This window comes from Mustela erminea, chromosome 6 (assembly GCF_009829155.1).
Source record: "Mustela erminea isolate mMusErm1 chromosome 6, mMusErm1.Pri, whole genome shotgun sequence".
Classification (NCBI taxonomy): Eukaryota; Metazoa; Chordata; class Mammalia; order Carnivora; family Mustelidae; genus Mustela; species Mustela erminea.
Window position 1 is genome coordinate 144,364,069 of NC_045619.1, and position 19,762 is coordinate 144,383,830.

Consider the following 19,762-nt stretch of genomic DNA (forward strand, 5'->3'; position numbering starts at 1 on the left):
TCTCTGCTACATTTTGTGTTCCGGACTCCCAGTGGTCGTGGCCACGTGGAAGGCCAGGCATGCGATGCAGGTGCATTTCTTAAGGGGAGTGCATTTGTGGTTGCATCGGGACAGTCTGGTGACTTCTGGAACTTAGAAATGGGCAATAGCGTGTGCTTGCTTGGCCCACCCAGGCTGTGGGACAAGGGCCACATTCGTACCTCACCTCAAGCCGTGCAAATCCTAAAAACTTTTTGAACGCTGCACTCAAGACGAGCCTTCACCTGTGGGTGCGGCCGCTCAGCAGCTCTGTGCCTCGGCCGTTGTCGCCTGCTCCTCTTGTTCCCCAGGACTCGGGGTCTAGTAAACTTTTGTGAAGTTTGAATGCCTGGAAATGTGGTCTTCTGAAAACCTGGGTTCCCTTCAGAAAATGCAAATGTTGAAAGCCCCTGAGAAGTACTTGGAGACCACAGGTCTGGGCCTCACTCAGAGCCTTGCTGAGTCACCAAGGTTCCCGAAGTGTGGAGGGGCCTAGTGATCGTAAGTGCGGGCCTGCTTCTGAGGGCACATCGCCCACCGGAACAAGCTGAACCTCAGCTACCTGCACCGTGATAAAGGTGAGAAACAGGCAGGGACTCCGGAAAGACACGGTGGGGTTGATATTTTTAACTTCTTACCGCATTGTATTGGCTTATTGTTAAAAGTGTTCAGTTGCACTTAGTCGACCCAGTGTCGCTTCAGCGCGCAGCGTAGTGATTCAGGACTGCCACGCGTCACCAGTGCTCGTCACAGCAGGTGCGCACTTCCTCCCCGTCACCTGTGTCCCCCATCCCCTGCCCCTCTCCCCTCTGGCAACCAGCAGTGTGTGCTCTACAGGGACGAGTCTGTGCCTTGGTTTCTCTCTTCCCCTTGCTCATCTGCTCTTTCTTCAGTTCTGCATATGCGTGAGATCAGATGGTACTGTCTGTCTTTGACTTACTTCACTTAGCTTAATACCCTCTAGGTCCATTCATGTCATTCCAAATGACAAGATTTTGTTCTTTTTGATGGCTGACTAATATTCCATTGTTACACACACACACACACACACACACACACACACACACACACAGTTTGGCTGTTGTAAATAGCGCTGCTGTAAACATGCTGTGTGTGCATCCCTTTGAATTAGTGTTTTTTTGTTTTCTTTGGGAAAATACCCAGTGTAATTGCTGGGTCAGAGGGTAGCTCTATTTTTATGTTTTTGAGGAATCTCCATATTGTTCTCCAGAGCAGCTGCACCAGTTTGCACTCCCAGCAACAGTGCACGGGGGTCCCCTTCCTCTGCACCCTTGTCAACACCTTCATTTTCTGACTTGTTAATTTTAGCCATTCTGACCACTGTGACGTTTTATCTCATTGTGGTTTTGATTTGCATTTCCTTGATGATGGGTGATGTGGAGCATCTTTTCATGTGTCTGTTCGCCATCCAGAGATCTCTGGAGAAATGTCTGTTCATGTCTTCTGCCTGTTTTTTAATAGGAGTATTAATTTTGGGGTGTTGAGTTGTAGAAGTTCTTGTAATTTTGGACACTAACACTTTATTAGATACATCACTTGCATGTAACTTCTCCCATTCTGAAAGTTGCCCTGCAGTTTGGTTGATTGTGTTTCCCGTGCTGTGCAGAAAGTTTGTATCTTGATGAAGTCCCACTAGTTCATTTTTGCTTTTATTTCCCTTGCCTCTGGAGACTTACCAAGAAAGAAGTTGCTACTGCCACGGTCAGAGAAATTACTGCCTGTATTCTCTTTAGGATTTTTATGGTTTCATGTGTCACATTGAGGTCTCTGAATTTATTTCTGTGTGTGGTAAGAAAATGGTCCAGTTTTATTCTTCTGCATGTGGCTGTCCAATTTTCCCAGCACCATCTGTTGAAGAGACTGTCTTGTTTCCGTTGGACATTGTTTCCTGTTTTGTCGGAGATTAGTTGATCGTAGAGTTGAGGGTCCATTTCTGGGCTTTCTGTTCTGTTCTACTGATTTATGCGTCTGTTTCTGTGCCAGAACCACACTGTCTTTAGGACCGCAGCTTTGTAATACAGCTGGAAGTCCGGAATTGTGATGCTTCCAGCTTTATTTTCTTTTTCAAGATTGCTTTGCCTATTTGAGGTCTTGGGTGATTCCGTACAAATTTTAGGATCATTTGTTCTAGCTCTGAGAAAAATGCTGTTGGTATTTTGGTAGGGGTTACATTCAACGTGCAGACTGCTTTAGGTCTTACAGACATTTTCACAACATCGCTTCTTCCAGTCCATGAACATGGAACACCTTTCCATTTCTTCATGTCCTCTTCAGTTTCTCTCATCAGTGTTTCACAGTTTGCAGAGTGTGCACGTCTTTCTCCCGTTTGGTCAGGCTTCTTTCTTCCCAGTATCTTACCTGGTTTTGGTGCAGTATTGAATGGGATTGATTCTTCAATTTCTCTTTGTGCTGCTTCATTATTGGTGTATAGATAAACAACAGATTTCTATACATGGATTTTGTAACCTGTGTCTTTACTGAATTTGTTTATCAGTTCTAACAGTTTTTTGGTGGAATCTTTCCAGTTTAAGGTGTGGGCCGTTATCTGAAAATAATGGACGTTTTGACTTCTTCCTTGCCGATTTGGATGACCTTCATTCCGTCCTTCCTTAAGATTTAATTATGAGAGAGACAGAGACAGTGAGAGAGTGGAGGTGGGGTGGAGAAAGAGAGAGCCTGATGGGGGGCTTGATCCCAGGACCCTGGGATCATGACCTGAGCCGAAGGCAGACACTTAACTGACTGAGTCACTCAGGCGCCCCTGGACGACCTTTAGTTCTCCCTGTTGTCTGACTGCTGAGGCCAGGACTTCTTCCAGTGCTGTCACAAATAACAGTGGTGAGAGCAGACGTCCTTCTTGTGTGGCTGCCCATACAGGAAAGGCTCTCACCTCTTCCCCATTGAGGATGCTGTGGGTTGTTCGTAGACGGCCTTTATTATATATGGAGGTATTTTCCCTCGGTACCTACTTTACTGGGGGGGTTTTATCATGATTGGATGTTGTGCTTTGTCTGCATCTACGGAAATGATCATGTGGTTTTTTATTTGTAAGCATTTTATTTATTGGACAAAGAGAACAGCGATGGAACACAAGCAGGGTCAGTGGGAGAGGGAGAAGCAGGCTTCCTGTGGAGCAGGGAGCCCGATGCGGGGCTCGATCCCAGGACCCTGGGATCATGACCTGAGCCGAAAGCAGAGGCTTAACCACTGAGCGGCCGAGGCGCCTGCTCACATATGATTTTTATCCTTTCTTTTATTAATGTGGTAAATCATGTTGATTGATTTGTGAATATTGAACCATGCTTGAAGGCAGGAATAAATTCCACTTGATTGTAGTGAATGATTTTTTAATGGGTTGTTGGATTTTGTTTGCTAGTATTTTATTGAGAATTGTTGCATCTATGTTCATCAGGGATAAATATGCCTGAACTTCTCTCTTTTTTTATTTTTAGTGCAGTCTTTATCTGATTTTAAAATTAGGGTAATTCTGGTAGAATTCTCCCGGGAAGCCATTTGGCCCTGGACTTTTGTTTTTTGGGAGTTTTTGGATTACTTATTCAATTTCTTTGCCTGTTATTTGTCTGTTTAAATTTTCTGCTTTTTCTTATTTCAGTTTTTGTAGATTATAGGTTTCTAGGAGCTTATCTATGTCTTCCAAGTTGCCCATTTTTTTGGCATGTAATTTTTTTTATAATATCCTCTTACTGCTTGTATTTCTGTGGTGTTGGCTGTTATTTCATCTCTCTCATTTGTGATTTTATTTATTTTTGATAAGTCTTGCCAGGGGTTTATCAGTTTTATTCGTTTTTTCAAAGAACCAGCTCCTGGTTTCATTGATCTGTTCTGTTGTTTTCTTTAGTTTCTGTATCACTTTTTTCTGCTCTAATCTTTATTATTTCCTTCCTTTGGTTGGTTTCGGCTTTGTTGTTCTTTTTCTACCTCTTCTAGGTGTGAGATTGTTTATTTGAGATTTTTCTTGCTTCTTGACATAGGCCTGTGCTATATGCTTTGCTCCTAGAACAGCTTGTGCTGCGTCCCAAAGGTTTTGGAGCTTTGAGTTTTCGTTGTCATTTGTTTCTCTTTGTTTTTTAATTTCTTATTTGATTTCCTGATTGACCCATTCATTCATTGTTTAGTAGCATGTTGTTTAACCTTCAAATATTTGTGGTCTTTCAGATTTTTTCTTGTGGTTGACTTCAAGTTTCATAACCTTGCAGTCTGAAAAGATGCATGGTATGATCTGAGTCTTTTTTGTAGTTGTTGAGGCCTGCTTTGTGACCCAGTATGTGGTCTGTTCTAGAGAATGTCCCGTGTGCACTTGAAAAGAATGTGTACTCTGCTGTGTTAGAATGAAGTGTTCTAAATATATCTGTTAAGTCCATCTGCTCCATTGTGTCATTCCAAGCCATTATGTCCTTGTGGCTTTGCTGCTTATATGTTCTGTCCATTGCTGTGAGTGGGGTGTGGAAGTCCCCTACTCTTATTTGTGTTAACACCAATATGTTTATGTTTGTTATTAATAGGTTTATATATTTGGGTGCTCCCCTGTTGGGTGCATAAATACAATTTTTAGGTCTTTTTTTGTTGGATTGTCCCCTTTTCTATGGTACAGTGCCCTCCTGTTCTCTTTTTACAGTCTTTGGTTTATAATCTAGACTGTCTGTTGTAAGTCTTGCTACTCTGGTTTTCTTTGACAGCCATGTACCTGGATAAATGGTTCTCCATCCCCTCCCTTTCAATCTGGAGGTGTCTTTGGGTCAAAAATGAGTCATAGGCAGCACATAGATGGATCTTAGTTTTTTTTTTTTTTAATCTATTTTGAGGCTTTGTGTCTTTTGATTGGAGCATTTAGTCCATTTACGTACAGAGTGGTTGTTGATAGATCTATATTTAGTGCCATTTTATTACTGATTCCATTGTCTCTGGAGATTTTCTCTGATCATTTCCTGTCTTTGTCATTTTTGGTCTTTCTTTTCCCCTCAAAGAGTTACCTTAATATTTCTTGCAGGGCTGGTTTAGTGGTCATGAACTTCTTTAGGTTTTGTTGGTCTGGGAAACCCTTTGTGTCTCCTATTCTGAATGACAGCCTTGCTGGATCCAGTGTTCTTGGATGCAGGTTTTTCCCATTCAGCACAGTGACTATATCATGCCACTCCCTTGTGCTTTGCCAGGTTTCTGTTGCAGAATCTCCAGCTAACTTTATGGGTCTTCCTTTTTAAGTTAATGATTTGTGTTGGTGCTTTTAAGTCATTTTCTTTATCACTATTTTTTGCAAGTTTAATTTACAGTATGTCTTGGTGTTGGCCTGCTTTTATTGATTTTGATGGGAGTTCTTTTTTTTTCTTCTGGATCCCAGCGTAGGGAAGTTTTCAGTTGTTACTTCCTCAAATAAACTTTCTGTCCCTTTTCTCTCTCCTTCTGGGACTCCTGTTGATAAGAACGTTGCTGTGTTTGATAGGGTCACTGAGCTCCCCGAGTCTGTTCTTGTGTTCCTTATGTCCCACAATGCTTGCTTTCTTTTGTTTGATTTCATTACTTTCCATGACTTCACCTTCTAGGTCACTAATTTGTTCCTGTTTCCGCTAGCCTGCGGTTCATTGCATCAGGCCTGTTCGGTCTTGTGTATTGTGCTCATCACCTCTGGTCGATTGTTTTTTGTGTGTTTTTTATTTGTTTGTTTGTTTTTGCTCTTTTATCTCTGGGGTAAGGGTCTCCCTGATGTCTTCTTCTCTCAAGCTCAGTGGGCATTTTTATGGTCATTATTTTAAGTTCTCTGTCAAGCATATTACTTACATTTTTTTGCTTCGATCTCTGGCTGTGGTCTTACCTTATTCTGTGATTTGGGATGAGTTCCCTTAAGACACAGTGGGATTTTTGTTAACGTGGATCCTTTTTCATTCTTTAACCTGCTGTCTCTCGAGTTCTAACAGACTTTCCAGATTCTGCCTCTGTAGGGAATCCTCTTCCTGTTGGTGTAAGCTGCCCGGCAGTATTGGTCCTTTGAAGCTACCTGAGCCCCATGAAAGCCTTGTTTCCGGTCAGAGTAGCCTGCACCTCACCCAGATAACTGTCCCCCGCTGTCCCTTATCTTCTCCAAGGAACTGGATGCTCACAGTATGACTCTAGCTTCTTAAAGCAACTTGCTCTGATAATTTTTCAATAAAAATACATCCCTTGCTTCGGGATCTTGGGTTTATACATAACTCTTGGATATTTTTGTGAAGCAAACTCAAGAAGTCTGATAAAAATCTGTCCTCAAATACCATGTTTTTACATAGTGATTTTAAAGTATAGAGTGTTTAAATAAGTAAGGTTTCAGGTAACTGAAGTCCCTTCCCCCTTCTTAAACTTTTTTTTTTTTTTAAAGAATTTATTTGACAGAGATCACAGGTAGGCAGAGAGGCAGGCAGAGAGGGCGGAGGGAAGCCGGCTCCCCACCTAGCAGAGAGCCTGACGCCGGGCTCGATCCCAGGACCCTGGGATCATGACCTGAGCCGAAGGCAAAGGCTTTAACTCACTGAGCCACCCAGGCACCTCTTAAACTTTTTTTTTTTTTTTTTTTTTAAGATTTTATTTATTTATTTGACAGGCAGACATCACAAGTCGGCAGAGAGGCAGGCAGAGAGAGAGGGGGAAGCAGTCTCCCTGCTGAGCAGAGAGCCCGATGCAGGGCTCGATCCCAGGACCCTGGGATCATGACCTGAGCTGAAGGCAGAGGCTTTAACCCACTGAGCCACCCAGGCACCCCCACCTTAAACTGTTTTTTTAAAGATTTTATTTATTTATTTGAGAGAGTGAGACAGTGAGCCAGCAGGAGAGGGGAGGAGGGGCAGAGGGAGAGGGAGAAGCAGACTCCCCACTGAGCAGAGGGCCGGATGGGGGAGTTGATACCAGGACCGTGGGATCATGACCTGAGGCGAAGGCAGATGCTTAAGTGACTGAGCCACCCAGGCCCCCCTTTTAAACTATTTTTTAATGGAAATCTTTGCTCTGAAACTTATGTAAGAAACTTTACAGAGTGGCATTTTTTTGTTTCTTTCTTTCACTGTCTCCTCTGTAAGTCAGGTGACAGGCTCTCCGGTAGTAACACAGTCCTTGTTGGGAGATGCATACGGTCCATGGCCGCACTCAGGCCGCTGTGGTGTTCAGCCGGGGTCGAATCCGCCTCCCTCACTTGTCCCTCTGCGGCGGGTGTGCTGTGCTCTGCTCTGCTCAGCATGCTCGTGTGCCCCGGTCTGTGGCCGGGAGCCGGACGGTCTCGGCATGCCAGAGAGGTAGCTCTGTACAGCCGGCGGCAGCCTCAGGAGGGCTCAGCTTCCTAGCTGTGCTCCGGGTGGTTCCAGCTGGGTAATAAATGACCTTTGCTTAAATGACGAAGTGCTGTGGTGGTGGGAGACGTCTGTTGTTCCCAGACGGGTGGAAGCCGGAACGCATCGCCTGCCTTGCTCTCGGGCCCCGGGGCGCAGTCCGGACAGTCCGCACTCCTGCAGTGTGACCGTGTTGTTCTCTTTCAGAGGAGTCAAACTCAGTCTCCAACGCCACCAAAGCCCCCGTCCCCGAGCTTCGAGTTAGGACTGTCCAACTTCCCTCCGTTGCCTGGGGCAGCAGGCCACCTGAAGACAGAGGACCTGTTTGAAAACAGGCTGTCTAGCTTGTTACTAGGGTCCTCGAAAGAAAGGGTAAGCTCCGGACCGCGGTGTGTGCCTGGTGCCGAGTCGGCGCAGGCGCTCTGCCGCACTCTTCCTGCAGGCCATGCCGACGTGTGTGGGAGCTCCAGGGAAGGGGGTGGGCCAGAGGCTATGTGGGTGTGCACTGGCGGGGTCAGACTGGAACCCGTGACTAGAGCTTCCCTGTTCATTCCCTTACTGCCCACCAAGGACAGGTGTAGACCGGTGTCGCGTGCCATACAGACGCTCCGTGTCCCCACAAGGTTCAGATCACACTTCTGTTGTTACTTAGGACGTGCCTTTAATTTACAAGTCCACAAAGTAAAACAGAAATCTAAGTTGCAACAGAAGTGGTAGACTTTTTAGTGACGCACGCCACGGCACGGGGCCTGGAGGCATCCTGCCGTAATTCTGCTTGGCGGCTTTGGTCGGCTCTGCGACCACACTAGTTGCTCTCCCTCTTCTGTAAGCACCTGGTGAGCTACGTGAGCCAGAGACGGTGAGTCTGCAGTGCTCCTTCTGGCTTCTGCAGCAGCTGCCAAGGGATGGACGGTCTGTGCAGCTGCTGGGAGCGATGCATGGTGCCTGCGTGAGCTCTCTCCGGGGCAGAGGCGTGGGGCACCCAGCAAGCTGCCACAGAAACATGCGTCCTTGTGTGAGACTTCTGCCTGGTCAGTCGCAGTCCCCTCCTGCGCCCTGATGGAAGGCCTCTAGATTGGGGCAGGTGCCGCCTTGCAGCTGCACCAGCCCGCGCGGATGTACCACCACAGAGCTCCTGCGTTACCAGCTCTGGGAACCAGAGGCTCAGGGTACCAGGGGTTCGGGGAGGGGTTCATCAAGCCCCGTGTCCTGTCCCCGTCATGCTGCCACGTGCTTACTGCTCTGGTCCTTAACCTTGGAGGAGGCGTGGACTGCAGGAGGCTGTGCGTGGCAGTAACCAGCACATGCTGCCCTTGGCATGTCTTGTGTGTTAAGTCTTAAACCTTGAGACCGTAGTCTCTGGGTTACAGCTGCCTTCTCCATCAATGTCAGAGTGTGAGCGCTGGAGGGACCTTGACTTCCAGCATTGCCCCTGGCCTTAACTCCCCTTGGTGGCGGGAACGGGAAGAGAACAGGCCGGCCTCCACCTGCTTCAAAAGCAGGAACTGCAGTGGTTCACATTTCGAGTCTCCATGTAATTTTTTTTTTTAAAGAAAAAAGGGCCACTTTAAACAGGTCTGAGCTGGATCCCACTGCCGGGGGAGTCACAGCTTCTCCCCGAAGCCCCTCCAGCAGCTTTTTCCGTTGCCTTGGCGCTTGCGTGTGGGAGGCGGCTGGAAGGGGCTTGGCAGCTTGCCCACGAGGGCAGCGGGTCGCACACCGGCTGCTGTCTGCACGGCAGCGTAGCGAGGCCCCTGGAGTCGATGAAGCTTTACAGAAGGGAGGCGTTTTCCGCTCCCGCCGTGGAGCACGGACTCGTGGAGAGTCTGGTGCTTTGGGAGGCCCCGGCGCGGGGGCAGAGGGCCCGGACCGTGCCGTCCCGCTCGCCTTGCTCCCCCCGGGCGTTCCCAGCTCAGCCCGCCTCTGAGCCTTTGGTCCCCTCGGAACGGAGCATCGGAAGAAAGCTCTGTTTGTGCTTGTGCGGACCTGGAGTGACACGGCCGTCACCCGGCACGAGGAACGCCGCCCTGGTGCACCGCCTGGAGCAAGTGCCGCGGGTGCTGCTCACGGCCATCTCCCACGGCCAAGGACAGGTTCCTGTCCAGGTTCCCAGCTTCCGTTTCCACAGCTGCTAACCTGGGGGTTCATACACCTGCTTCCAGGGCTGGGAGCTGTCGGTGCCTGCCACCCACCTGGAGGCACCCAAGTTGATTTGTCTGTATTGAAGGGTTGATCTTTCGGGCTTTAGTTACGAGGAGCTGTGCGGAACTCGGTCAGGAACTCCGCATGTAGCAGAGACTTGAAGACTCCTCATGTGCCGGCTGTGCCGGGCACTGGGGTGTTAGGGATAAGATGCCTTTGATACTTACAGCTTACGGGCGATGCAAATGGAGCCCGAGGGGGGCCCGAGTCGCAGAAGTGGTGAGGGGTCCGTGAGCCATGAGGGGGCACTCTGGACAGGCGGGGCTCTCTTTCCTCCTGCTGCTGTGTTTTCCAGCTGCCCCGCTTGGTCTAGGCCATGCTCTGACCCCGATGCCCCCCCACCGGCGGAAGGTGGGAAGGCTTGTCATTCAGACTAGGACCTTTGTTTGTGTGTCTGATTCACGGAGGGAGAAGTCTGAGGGCTGCGTCTCTACCCAAGTTCAACTGTCCTCCTCCTGGTTTTCAGAGCCTAAACGCGGATGCAGGCACGAGCACACTTCCCGTGGTGACCCCCAGAGAGCCCTTGGTGCCGGCTCCCTGTGCCGCGTCTGCAGCCTATGGGCGCTCCCCCTCCCCCGTCCGGCTGCCGGAGTAAGTACTGCCTTCTGCCGTGCTCAGCGCCGTCGGACTGCCCTTGCCTGTCGCAGGTGAGCGTGAGAGTCACGCCTGCGTTGGCATTTTACAGGGATCCCAAGATGGTGGAGAAGCAGAGAGAAGCCTCGAGTGTGGATAGACTTCCTTCCGCCCTAACTGCGACGGCCAGTAAGTCGGTGCAGGTGAACGGCGCTGCCACGGTACGTGTCCCAGCCGCCCCAGCGGGGAGGGGCTCCTTTCCTGTGTCCACTGCTTTTCAGTGACCTCTGGCTTGCAGGGTTTTCACCTGTGTCGGTGCCGTGGTTTCTGCACCGAATACCTTGGGTGTGGCGGTCGACCTCCCACCGAGGGCGCCGGTTGTCGCCGGTTGTCGCCGGTTGCTGCCCCCCTGGGGGCTGCTGCTCTCGCTGCTGGTTGAGTGAGGTTGTCTTTCGAAGTGTCAAGACCGCAGCCCCACGTGTTCCATGGATTCTCGTCACTTGGGCAAGTCTCCTCCCAAGGGATGTCGAGAAGGAGCCGCGCCACCCCTGCCCGCCTGTTCTCCCCGCCGGGCGGCCCCATCCTGCCCACGGCCTCCCCTCCAGCTCCTCTGCCTGCCTCCTTCCCCCTTGGTGCACCCGGCCTTTTTACTCTGATTTGGGGAACTTTTGTCAGTTAGATTTGGGAGTTAAAGCCCAGCTATAAGGTTGCATCTTGAAAGGAAACGTTTATAATTACAGTTACTTTTAAGTTAGTACACGGCTTATGGAGGTGAGACAGTTCTAAGTTTCTCTTCTGTGACTTGGCTTTCAAGCTTCTACTTACCTGAAAAATTAACTTTTTTTTTTTTTTAAAGATTTTATTTATTTATTTGAGAGAGAGACAGTGAGAGAGAGCATGAGTGAGGAGAAGGTCAGAGGGAGAAGCAGACTCCCCGTGGAGCTGGGAGCCCGATGCAGGACTCGATCCCGGGACTCCGGGATCATGACCTGAGCCTAAGGCAGTCGTCCAACCAACTGAGCCACCCAGGCGTCCCTGAAAAATTAACTTTTTAAAAAGTTTTTTAACTCTGTCTTCACCTTTCCTGAATCCACACCACCAGCCTCAGGTTTGAAATGGGCACAGACATTATTTGAATCTCCTTGGTCAATGATGGGCAGCGTGGTTTTCGGGGGTTCCAGGAAGCCCATGCTGTGCAAAGTGACGGTGTTTGCAAGGACCCGTGGGCAGGGAAAGTAGATGCTGCTTCTGGCTCTTTCCAGAGGCACCTTTTCTCACACCTTTTAGGCTTCCATGTGACTCAGGAGGGCACAGAGGTCGGCACTGTGTATCTCAGGACTGTTTCTGGTTTTACCCATTTTTATGAGATGTTCCTAGAGAGTGTCTCAGAGAGAACCTTGTGCTGCAGGGGAAACAAAACCTATTGAAATTCATGAACTTTTACAAGCGATAGCACTTCCGAGTGTGGAATCGAGCACCTGCTGAAAACTTGGTTCACTTAGCAGGAGCGAACTTACTCTCGCACATGTGGAGGTGTCCTTTTGTGTACGTAACCCCAGCATTGCGTCTGTTCCCAGGAATTGCGAAAACCCAGCTACGCGGAGATTTGTCAGAGGACGAGTAGAGAGCCTCCGTCTTCCCCGTCGCAGCCGCCGAAAGAACAGAAGCCCAACGCCGTCGGCTGCGGGAAGGAAGAAAAGAAGCTCGCCGAGAGAGAGCCCCCCGCCCCCAAGTCCAACCCGGGACCACCCAAAGACCAGAGGAGGCCGCCAGGCCGCCGGCCCTCGCCCCCGGCCGCCGGGAAGCGTCCACACAGAGAACAGAGCCCCCCTCCCAAGTCCCCTCAGTGAGCGCCGAGGTCTGGGAGGGCTGTGAGGAGCTGGGGTCGCCACAACGAAGCACTGCCCCCCTCGGGGCCAAGAATGAGCCGCTGGTTAGGGGCTTGCAGCGTAGACAAGGCCGGTGAGGTGCCTGCAAGTGGTTTTTCTTCCATGAGTCAGATTTCCCCCCTCTTGAAAAAAATCTATTTTTCAGGATTTAATTAATATAAACCTTATTTTAGGTTGGTGCTTAACTGGAGGTGATGCATAAGTCTGATTTTTTTCAGGATAGAAAATGCATTTATCCTAACAAATTGATATTTTTATTAAGCCTCCATGTGGCTATGAATGCAAGCTATATATAGTGAGTTTTTCTAAATTAAGCGGAACTATGCTACTTCTTTTTTTAAAATAACTGGTTAGCAAGTGCATTCCCCTGCGATGTCCAGACCGATGCGTGGGCTGAGGACGGCCGGGATGGAGGCTGGAGGTGACACGGTCCGTGTGGCCCGGAGAAGAGATGGGGTCCGGTCGCGCCCTCGCTGGCATGGGAGTTGTACTTCATTCAGAACCTTAGCAAGTGACGCTAGTGTTTTTGTTTTTGTTTTTGTTTTTGTTTTTAAAAAAGTGTAGCCCGTTTTTGATCTACTGGGCGAGATGCACCCAAGAGAGCCCTGAAACCTTGAGTTTTGACGTGCTGCAAGCAAGTAACCAGCCGCTCACTCCTGGCTCACATGGCTGTTGTGTAAGATAGAGTCAAAGCACATTGTGAATAGAACTGAAATGAAAACATAAACCTGGTTGCCCACTGACGTGTCCCCGCGAAAATGTGCCCTGATGTTGTCTTGCTCCTGGGAGCTGCGGGGTGGGCGTGGGTGCCGGCGTGGCTCCCGCGTCTGTCCCCCGTTAGCCGGCTCCGTGGGCGCCTTCCCGGACCTCCGCGGCGGCACACAGTGGAAGTGTTCCTTAAGTCGTGAGAGAGCGGTGTCTGCGGTGCCCTTGGCGGCGAGGCTCGCCGTTCCTCCGAGATGAGGGTCTCCGTGACCCTCTGGAAGTGCTGCGCTCAACACCACGCATGCACTCACGCTAGCAGTTCATAATAAAGTTAAATATAAATTATTTTGTTTTAAAATGCCTAAATTTTTTCTTGAAGTATTCTGAGCAGCAGACATTAAAACATTTCCTGCTAAATGTAACCATACAGTTTATTCTACAGAAAGTTATTTAACAAGACTGAGGGTTCTTTTTAAAACATTATTTCCATCCAATATTTAAAGACTTGAATTTTATTTAAACTTGAAAATGACTTTGCCTTAACTTTTGTATAAGACAGCTTAGAGTTGGTGGAGACTGGCCCCTGGGTTGGCGCGAGTGGGTCACAGAGCCGCTCGGTTTGGTGGGGCTGCCGCCGCGGGTGTCGCTGAGCGCACGCTCTGTAGCACAGGGCCTGGCAGTGGCGTCTGTCACAGACCCGAAGATCTTCAACAGTTGACCTTTTTCAGATGGTTGGGAAATCCTGTAAATGCAGATGGTCAATGCTGTATTACATACGTGCACCTGGGAGTGTGTGCTTTGCTTGTACAGTTGTAAATAATCAGAACATATTAAAAAGGTACCCTACAGAGAAAAATCTGATAAAAATTATTGATATATTATAAATGTTGCTATTGAGCTGGATGTAGATAAACTAAATGTTGTGGTTTGAATATTATTTTAATTTGTTGAGGTGTTTTTCTTTTTCTCTGATGCTGGTCTGTCGGTCTGATTAATGGAAAGTCCCAGCAAAGCCTCCGACGTTTTCCTGCACTTCTCACGAGTCTGTAAGTGCGCACTAAGCATAGCTAATGTGAAAGCAGGATGTAGGAAGCAGAAACTGGCAGGGCCTCAGGAGACCGTAAAAGATAATCTACTAAAAATCAGAACTAGCACGGTTCGCCCTGCCAGAGGGGCGCCCGCCCCGGTGCGCGGGACCGTCTCCTCAGAGAAGCCGTCAGGACGCGAGTGCCCGCAGCACACGGTGCTAGCATCAGAGGAGCGTGGGGTTTCTTTTTCTGTAGGCGAGGGATTGCGGACTTAAGAAATCAGGAATTAATTGACCTCTGATGCCCCGACTCCCACGAGTGCTGTAAGGAGAGCTGGAAAGGTGAGGCCCAAGATGTCCTGCCTGCGGTGGTCTTTGCCGGCGGAGGGAGCGGACGCAGTCTGCCTCCGTGCCCCCCCGTCCGCAAACCCCGTGGAGCTGACACTGCTAGCGCCAGCTGTAGCCGTTCCCCGCAGGCAGGGTGAAGGTGGCCAGTAGTGACAGCCAGCGGGGCCTGACCAGGCCCAGGGGCGGCTGGCGCGCGGGAGCGGCGTGGCCTGGCGGTCTGGCCCCGCGCCGCTGCCCCGCGGCCTCGCCGGTGGCGTCCAGGGTTGCGGCTCGCCTGCGGGGGTGTTTATAGCGCCCTTCCCAGTGAAGCCAAGATGATCCGTGAAGTAGCTCCGTCTCGTGTCTGAGCACCAGCGTTCAGAGAGCACGGGAGACTTTCCACTCACGGAAGGGGAGCCCTGCTAGAGGAGGCTGGGACGCGGCTGGGAGACGGTGGCTCCGCGCCAGCGGCCAGCGGTCGGAGGCTTTTGTCCGTCTGTAGAAGCAGAAGTCTTTGCTTTCCCCGCAGCGTCTCGGGGCGAGGAGTCAGAGAGACAGCACTCACAGATGACATGTAACTTGTGAAACCGTGTGGGGACACTTGCAATTTGGAAATCGAGGGAGGAGAGTCTCGCCCCACTTCACCAGACATGAATTTCCGTAGAGTAGTTGCTTTTTAAGAGTCGGGGTCCCGATGTTCCTGGTCTGGCCTGCCGGTCCCCGCATCACTGACTGTCACTAGCGGGCAGCAGTGGACGCTTCAGGCGGCCGAGTAGGCCAGGGTCGCGCGGTTTGCACGTACGAGCCGGTTCGGCGTGCTGCCAGAGCCGCGGGTGAGAAGGTGCGCGTCTGCGCCTGCCGCCAGCGGCTGTGGTCGCGGCTGGGGGCCTGTCCCCTGGAGCGGCAGACAATCCAAGCCGGAGGTGGGGCCGGCAGCCGCCAGGCCACGGAGGGGGACGTAATCCGGAAGCTTTCTGGAGGGCCTTTGTTTTTGTTCTACTTCTTTTCATTAAGACTGGAATCAAGCTTACGTGTAAACTATTGATAATTTAAGTTTCCTTTTGTGTCATTCAGTGTAAAACTGTCTAATTTGGAAAAAATGTAGGTTATGAAAAATAAAGATTTAGGCACTGTTCAATTTTTCTTTTGATTTTTTTAAATTAAAAATTCCTTCAAGAATACATCTTTTTAAAAAATAATTCTTGTCTCTTCCCGTCAGTGTACATGAGAATGGAAAGTGGTTGCCTCCCAGCCGGTGTGGGATTGTCGCGGCTTCTCGCACACTCCTAGCGGGAGTGGCCGCGGCGTGAGGGGCCCCGGGCGGCGTGGCGGCCTGAGGCGTTCCGGGGAGCCCTGCACGGAGTCCGGGTTTGACCACGGAGCGGAGGGTCCCCGTGTTGGGGTCTTGCACGGCTTGCGTGAAACGGCCCGTCTCTTGTGCGATGTTCCCACAGAGGCCCTTGGGGAGGGGCTTTTGTGGTTTTTGGGGCAGACGGAGCCTCGGAAACAAGGTCACCGACTCTCCGCCCAGGGCTGCAGGCGGGTGCACGGCCCAGAGGTGGCTGAGTTGGGGCGCGCACGGGTGGGCTGCGTAGATGGCGCGGGACTGCTCGCCCTCGTCGAGCGGTTTCCTTTTCCCGTTTCTTCCTGCGGGGTTGTCGCGCTCACGCTGGCGTGTTCCTGCTCCGTTCCGCTGCTGACTGTTGCGTGTGTTACAGATACGTCCCTCGACCCCGCCAGCTGTCTTGTCTTCTTACCTCACAGTTTCTGATTATCATTCTGCTCTGTGGTGCTAGCGTCGTGGTCCTGTTTATGAAGGATTTTCCTCCTCTGTAGGCGTAGGATAGCGTGTGTGCGTGTGAGCGCGTGTGCGTGCGTTCAGTCCACCTCGGACCGCCGGCCTGTGCGTGCGCGTGTGGTCTGGGTCACGGCCGCATTCTACTTGGGCCATACGGAGACGGTCTTTTCTCTGTGTCGCTCGTTTCTTCTCCGTGATGTGTGCTGCCACCCTTGGTGCCTGCAGAGTCCCCACAGACGCGTGCGTGTTGTCTGGGCGCCCCGTCCTTTACCGTGCATAGTTCGGTCTCTGCTGACACCGTAGGCTTCCGCTCGGCTGTCGTCCCGCGTCACTAGGAGCTTCTTTCACGGAACTCCCCGCGGCCGACATTCGGTGTGCGTCCCGAAGGCAGGGACTGAGCCCAGCCCAGTCGCCTCTGTATCCCCGGTTCGGAGTACACTGTCTGCCGCGTGGTTGGGCTCAGTAAATGTTTGTCAGGTTGATGGGATACCGGGTACGTATTCTTTTTAGCACAGCACGGGCCTAGAGAATTCGAAAGAACTGGACAGATGCTTTGCTGCTTCCAGGCGACCATTCAAAACTCAGTGGCTTGACGTGACAGTCAAACATCAGGATCGGCTGATAAAGGCTCGGTGTGGCGGCTCTGCCGACCCTGGCCCCACTTGTCACAGATGCATGGGAGACACACGCCTCACCACTGCGCGCTGCTCCTCTGGGCCCGCAGGCCAGCCAAAGCCCATGTTCTGCTGGCCACGGGAGGGTGCAGGGGCTGAACCGCGGCGTTGCGGCGTCCCTTCCCCCAAGAAGGTGGAATTGTTGCATTCCGCTCCGTGGGCCACCCACATCTGTCACCAACGTTGAAATCCTGTGCTTTTCTGAATCCTGGAACCAAAGCGATGGTGGCAGCACCACCAGCAGACGGTCTCACACTGCAGGGTGCGACGGGCAGGGAGCCCCGTTGGAGGCCAGGGCGCTCAGACTGGCGTGTCTGGGATTCCCTTTGACGCGCTGTTCCTGGACCCCTGCGGAGGCGGGTGGGAGGTAAGGTGGGCAGTCCGAACGACGGGGGACTTGCAGCAGCGCCTCCCCACTCGGGTCTGCGTGTCCGTGGATCCAGAAGCACCACGGAGTGCTGCTAGCACATCGGTGCCCACCAGAAGCCCGGCCTTGTGCTCCCGTGCCGGGAGGCTGGGTGGGCGGCGTGGGCCTGCTCTGAGCTGCAGCGGGCAGGTGGGGCACCAGGCAAGGGGGTTCCGCTGCACTGGCAGGGCCTAGGGTGGCATTACCAGAGGAGGCCCCCTCCGAGCCCACGGGGTGGGGGGAGGAACAGCTCTTCATGGCAGGCACTGGTGATGGCGTGTGCGAGCCACAAGGTGGCGCTGCAGCCGTCAGTGCGTGACCCCGGTGGGGCCAGTGCCTGGGTTCGCTCCAGCCCAGGCTGTCCTTTGAGCCACAGTAGCCCTTTGTGTTGCTGAAACTCACGACCGGTTCAGGAACAGTTGTGCGTCCGGGGGCTCTGTCAGAACACACGTGTGTGCAAGGGCCTCCGGAACATGGAGAAGCAGAGCAGGCGCACTCGGGGGGCGGCCGCTGGTCCCGCAGACGGGATGCGTGCTCAGAACACCAGGGCCCGTACGAGAGGGCCCTTCTGAACGGGTGCTGTGGCGAGGCCCCGACGACTGTGGTCGCACGAGTCTGGGATCCACAGAAGGAAGGAAGAGCCGGCCCTGCCTGGCTTGGCCCCCGTGGCCTGCGAGGCGTTCGGCACAGAAAGGTTGGCGGGCGGTGTCTGAACGTGGGAACAGGTGGGAGAGGTGGACGGGCAGGTGGCCGCGTGTCAGGGCCGAAGCCCCGCCCAGTCCGCACCCAGCCTTAGAATCAGACCTTTCGCTGTCGTGACCTGGGTGACCTGGGAGCCGTCCCTGCCGCCACAGCAGGAGCGGGAGTGCCGGAGGTGAGAGCCGGCCCAGGCCTCAGGGCAGGAGGCCAGCTCGGCTCCCAGCCACGTCCGGCTCCCATGGACCCCGGGCAGCCTCCCGGCAGAGGCCATGTGCTGGCGGGTCACCGTCCGACCTGACGACAGGGCTCGCTTGCGGCCGCAGTGGGGGCCTGGCCCGATACCCCTGAAAACCACACCAGCAGACTCTTCTTGTTGGGACCAGCTTCCGAACTAGCCTGAACCCAACCAGCAAAGGCAAACTGAGATTTCTTCCTGCTGCCTCTCCTGCCGTGAGCTTGGGGTTCAGGGCAGGGGGTGGGGTAGGGACACGGGAAGGTCGCCCTGCACGCCAGCCGCTGTGGAGGACAGTCAGGGGGTACTTGTGGTCGACAGGTCGAGTGCCCTGGGGAAGAAGCGGGCAGCCCCGCAGGAGCCCTGGACTCGTGCGGGCTCGGGGGCAGCCTGGGGGCAAGCCGGGGCCCAGTCGTCCTTGAGAGTTTCCTTCCTCCCGCTGGCTTTGGGTTTCTTTTGCTCTTCTCTCCCTACTTTCTCAGGAGCTTAAGAGGACAGGTTTACGGTCCTTTCCGAGGTCGGCGTTCCGTGCTATATGTTTCCCTTGAATGCCAGTCTTTGTTTTAATTTTTTTTTTTTTTGAGATTTCTTCTTTGACCCATGGATTCTGTAGAAGGTGGTGTTTCACTTCACGGTGTTGGGAGGTTTTCCTCTTGTCTTCGTGTTGCCGGTGCCTAGTTTGGTGCCCCCGTGCTCAGGCAGGTCGCCGTATGACCGCCGTCCCCTCCGATGCGTCAGGCTGGGCTTGGCGGCGTGCTGAGGGGCGCTCGGGCCTGCCCTCTGTGGGGCGGCCCCCGGTCCCCGCTGTGGCGTGCGCTCCGCCGGCCAGTGAGCATTTGCGGGGTGTTGGGGAGCTCGGCTGTGGGAGCCTGCGCCTCTACCGCCCCCTCCCCCCCTCGCTCTGAGGTGTCCCCTCATTGGGCATCATGGTTCCCCTTCCCACCGGCGCCCTCTCCGGCCCCCTGTCTGCTCGTGGCCGTGTGCGCAGCGAGGACCCGTCCCTGCGCCGCGCGGTGTGTCTTCCACGAGCTGCTCTGTCTCGTCCCGTCCTCCCTTCCCGGACGGTGCTGGGCGTCATCTGCCAAGTCCTCACGCCCCAGGTCACCCGGGGGGACGGTAAACACACGATTCCGCTGCCTGTCAGAGCCGCCAGGAGTTTCTCACCTCACTGGGTGGACTCGGGCTGACTCCATCCTTGAGCAGCACTGGTCAGACCTGCGGGTCCAGCCTGGGGTGGTGGGAGGGCGCCTGTGAGGCGTGGCCCGGACACACGGGGATGCTCCTCGGGAAACGCCGCTGCTGACACCGTGCATCCCCACCCCTCGGGCCCCACGGTCCCTGAGCCCTCCCTGAACCTGCCGGCTCGATGCCGCTGTGCGCCTGGGCCGGGCAGCTGACCTCCTCGTGGTGCCCGGGCGGCCCACGGCCTCATGAGCCTCTAACGGCTGCCCTGACCGGCCATCCACCCCAGCCCGCACGCCTGCCGCCACCCGTGGGAGTGCATGTGACCTCCGGGCCTGCTGACCTTGAGGCCCAGTGGCCATCTGACCAGATGTGGCCGTGTGGCTGGCCCCCAGTGGAGTGCACGCCCCTACCTGGGCACGCACTGTAATGCCGTTGGCCTAGTGCCTGGAAGTGTCTGACGTGTTGGGCAGGGCGGTCCGAGTGGAGCCGTGTGTGAGGCCGTCCGGGTCGCCTCGGGAGAAAGAAGAGGTGGGTGGGGGTCCAGCGGGAGTGTGGCCGGGAGAGGCTGGAGGACCACGGCCTGAGCCCAGGGGTGCAGGGGTGGAGCATGGGGCAGCTCCGGAGTTGCATTCGCACACTTGAATTTTGTGAGGCCACAGTGGTTGGGGAGTCCGGGCGCCAGCGGAGCTGGAGCACAGA

General features: G+C 53.2%; 1 protein-coding gene across 6 annotated transcripts in view; it reads left to right on the forward strand.

Moving 5' to 3' along the window:
• Nucleotides 1-12,556, forward strand: part of LARP4B (La ribonucleoprotein 4B) — an 88,927-nt gene extending 76,371 nt beyond the window's left edge. For 5 of the 6 annotated variants that reach the window (XM_032349892.1, XM_032349890.1, XM_032349889.1 and 2 more), the window contains 4 exons: nt 7,554-7,718; nt 10,015-10,139; nt 10,234-10,342; nt 11,699-12,556. In XM_032349892.1, the coding sequence (XP_032205783.1) occupies nt 7,554-7,718; nt 10,015-10,139; nt 10,234-10,342; nt 11,699-11,971 (672 nt within the window). In that variant the 3' untranslated portion in view covers nt 11,972-12,556. The remainder of the gene's footprint in view (nt 1-7,553; nt 7,719-10,014; nt 10,140-10,233; nt 10,343-11,698) is intronic. The other variant, XM_032349888.1, reaches the window with a different exon arrangement.
• Nucleotides 12,557-19,762: the final 7,206 nt, after the last annotated feature.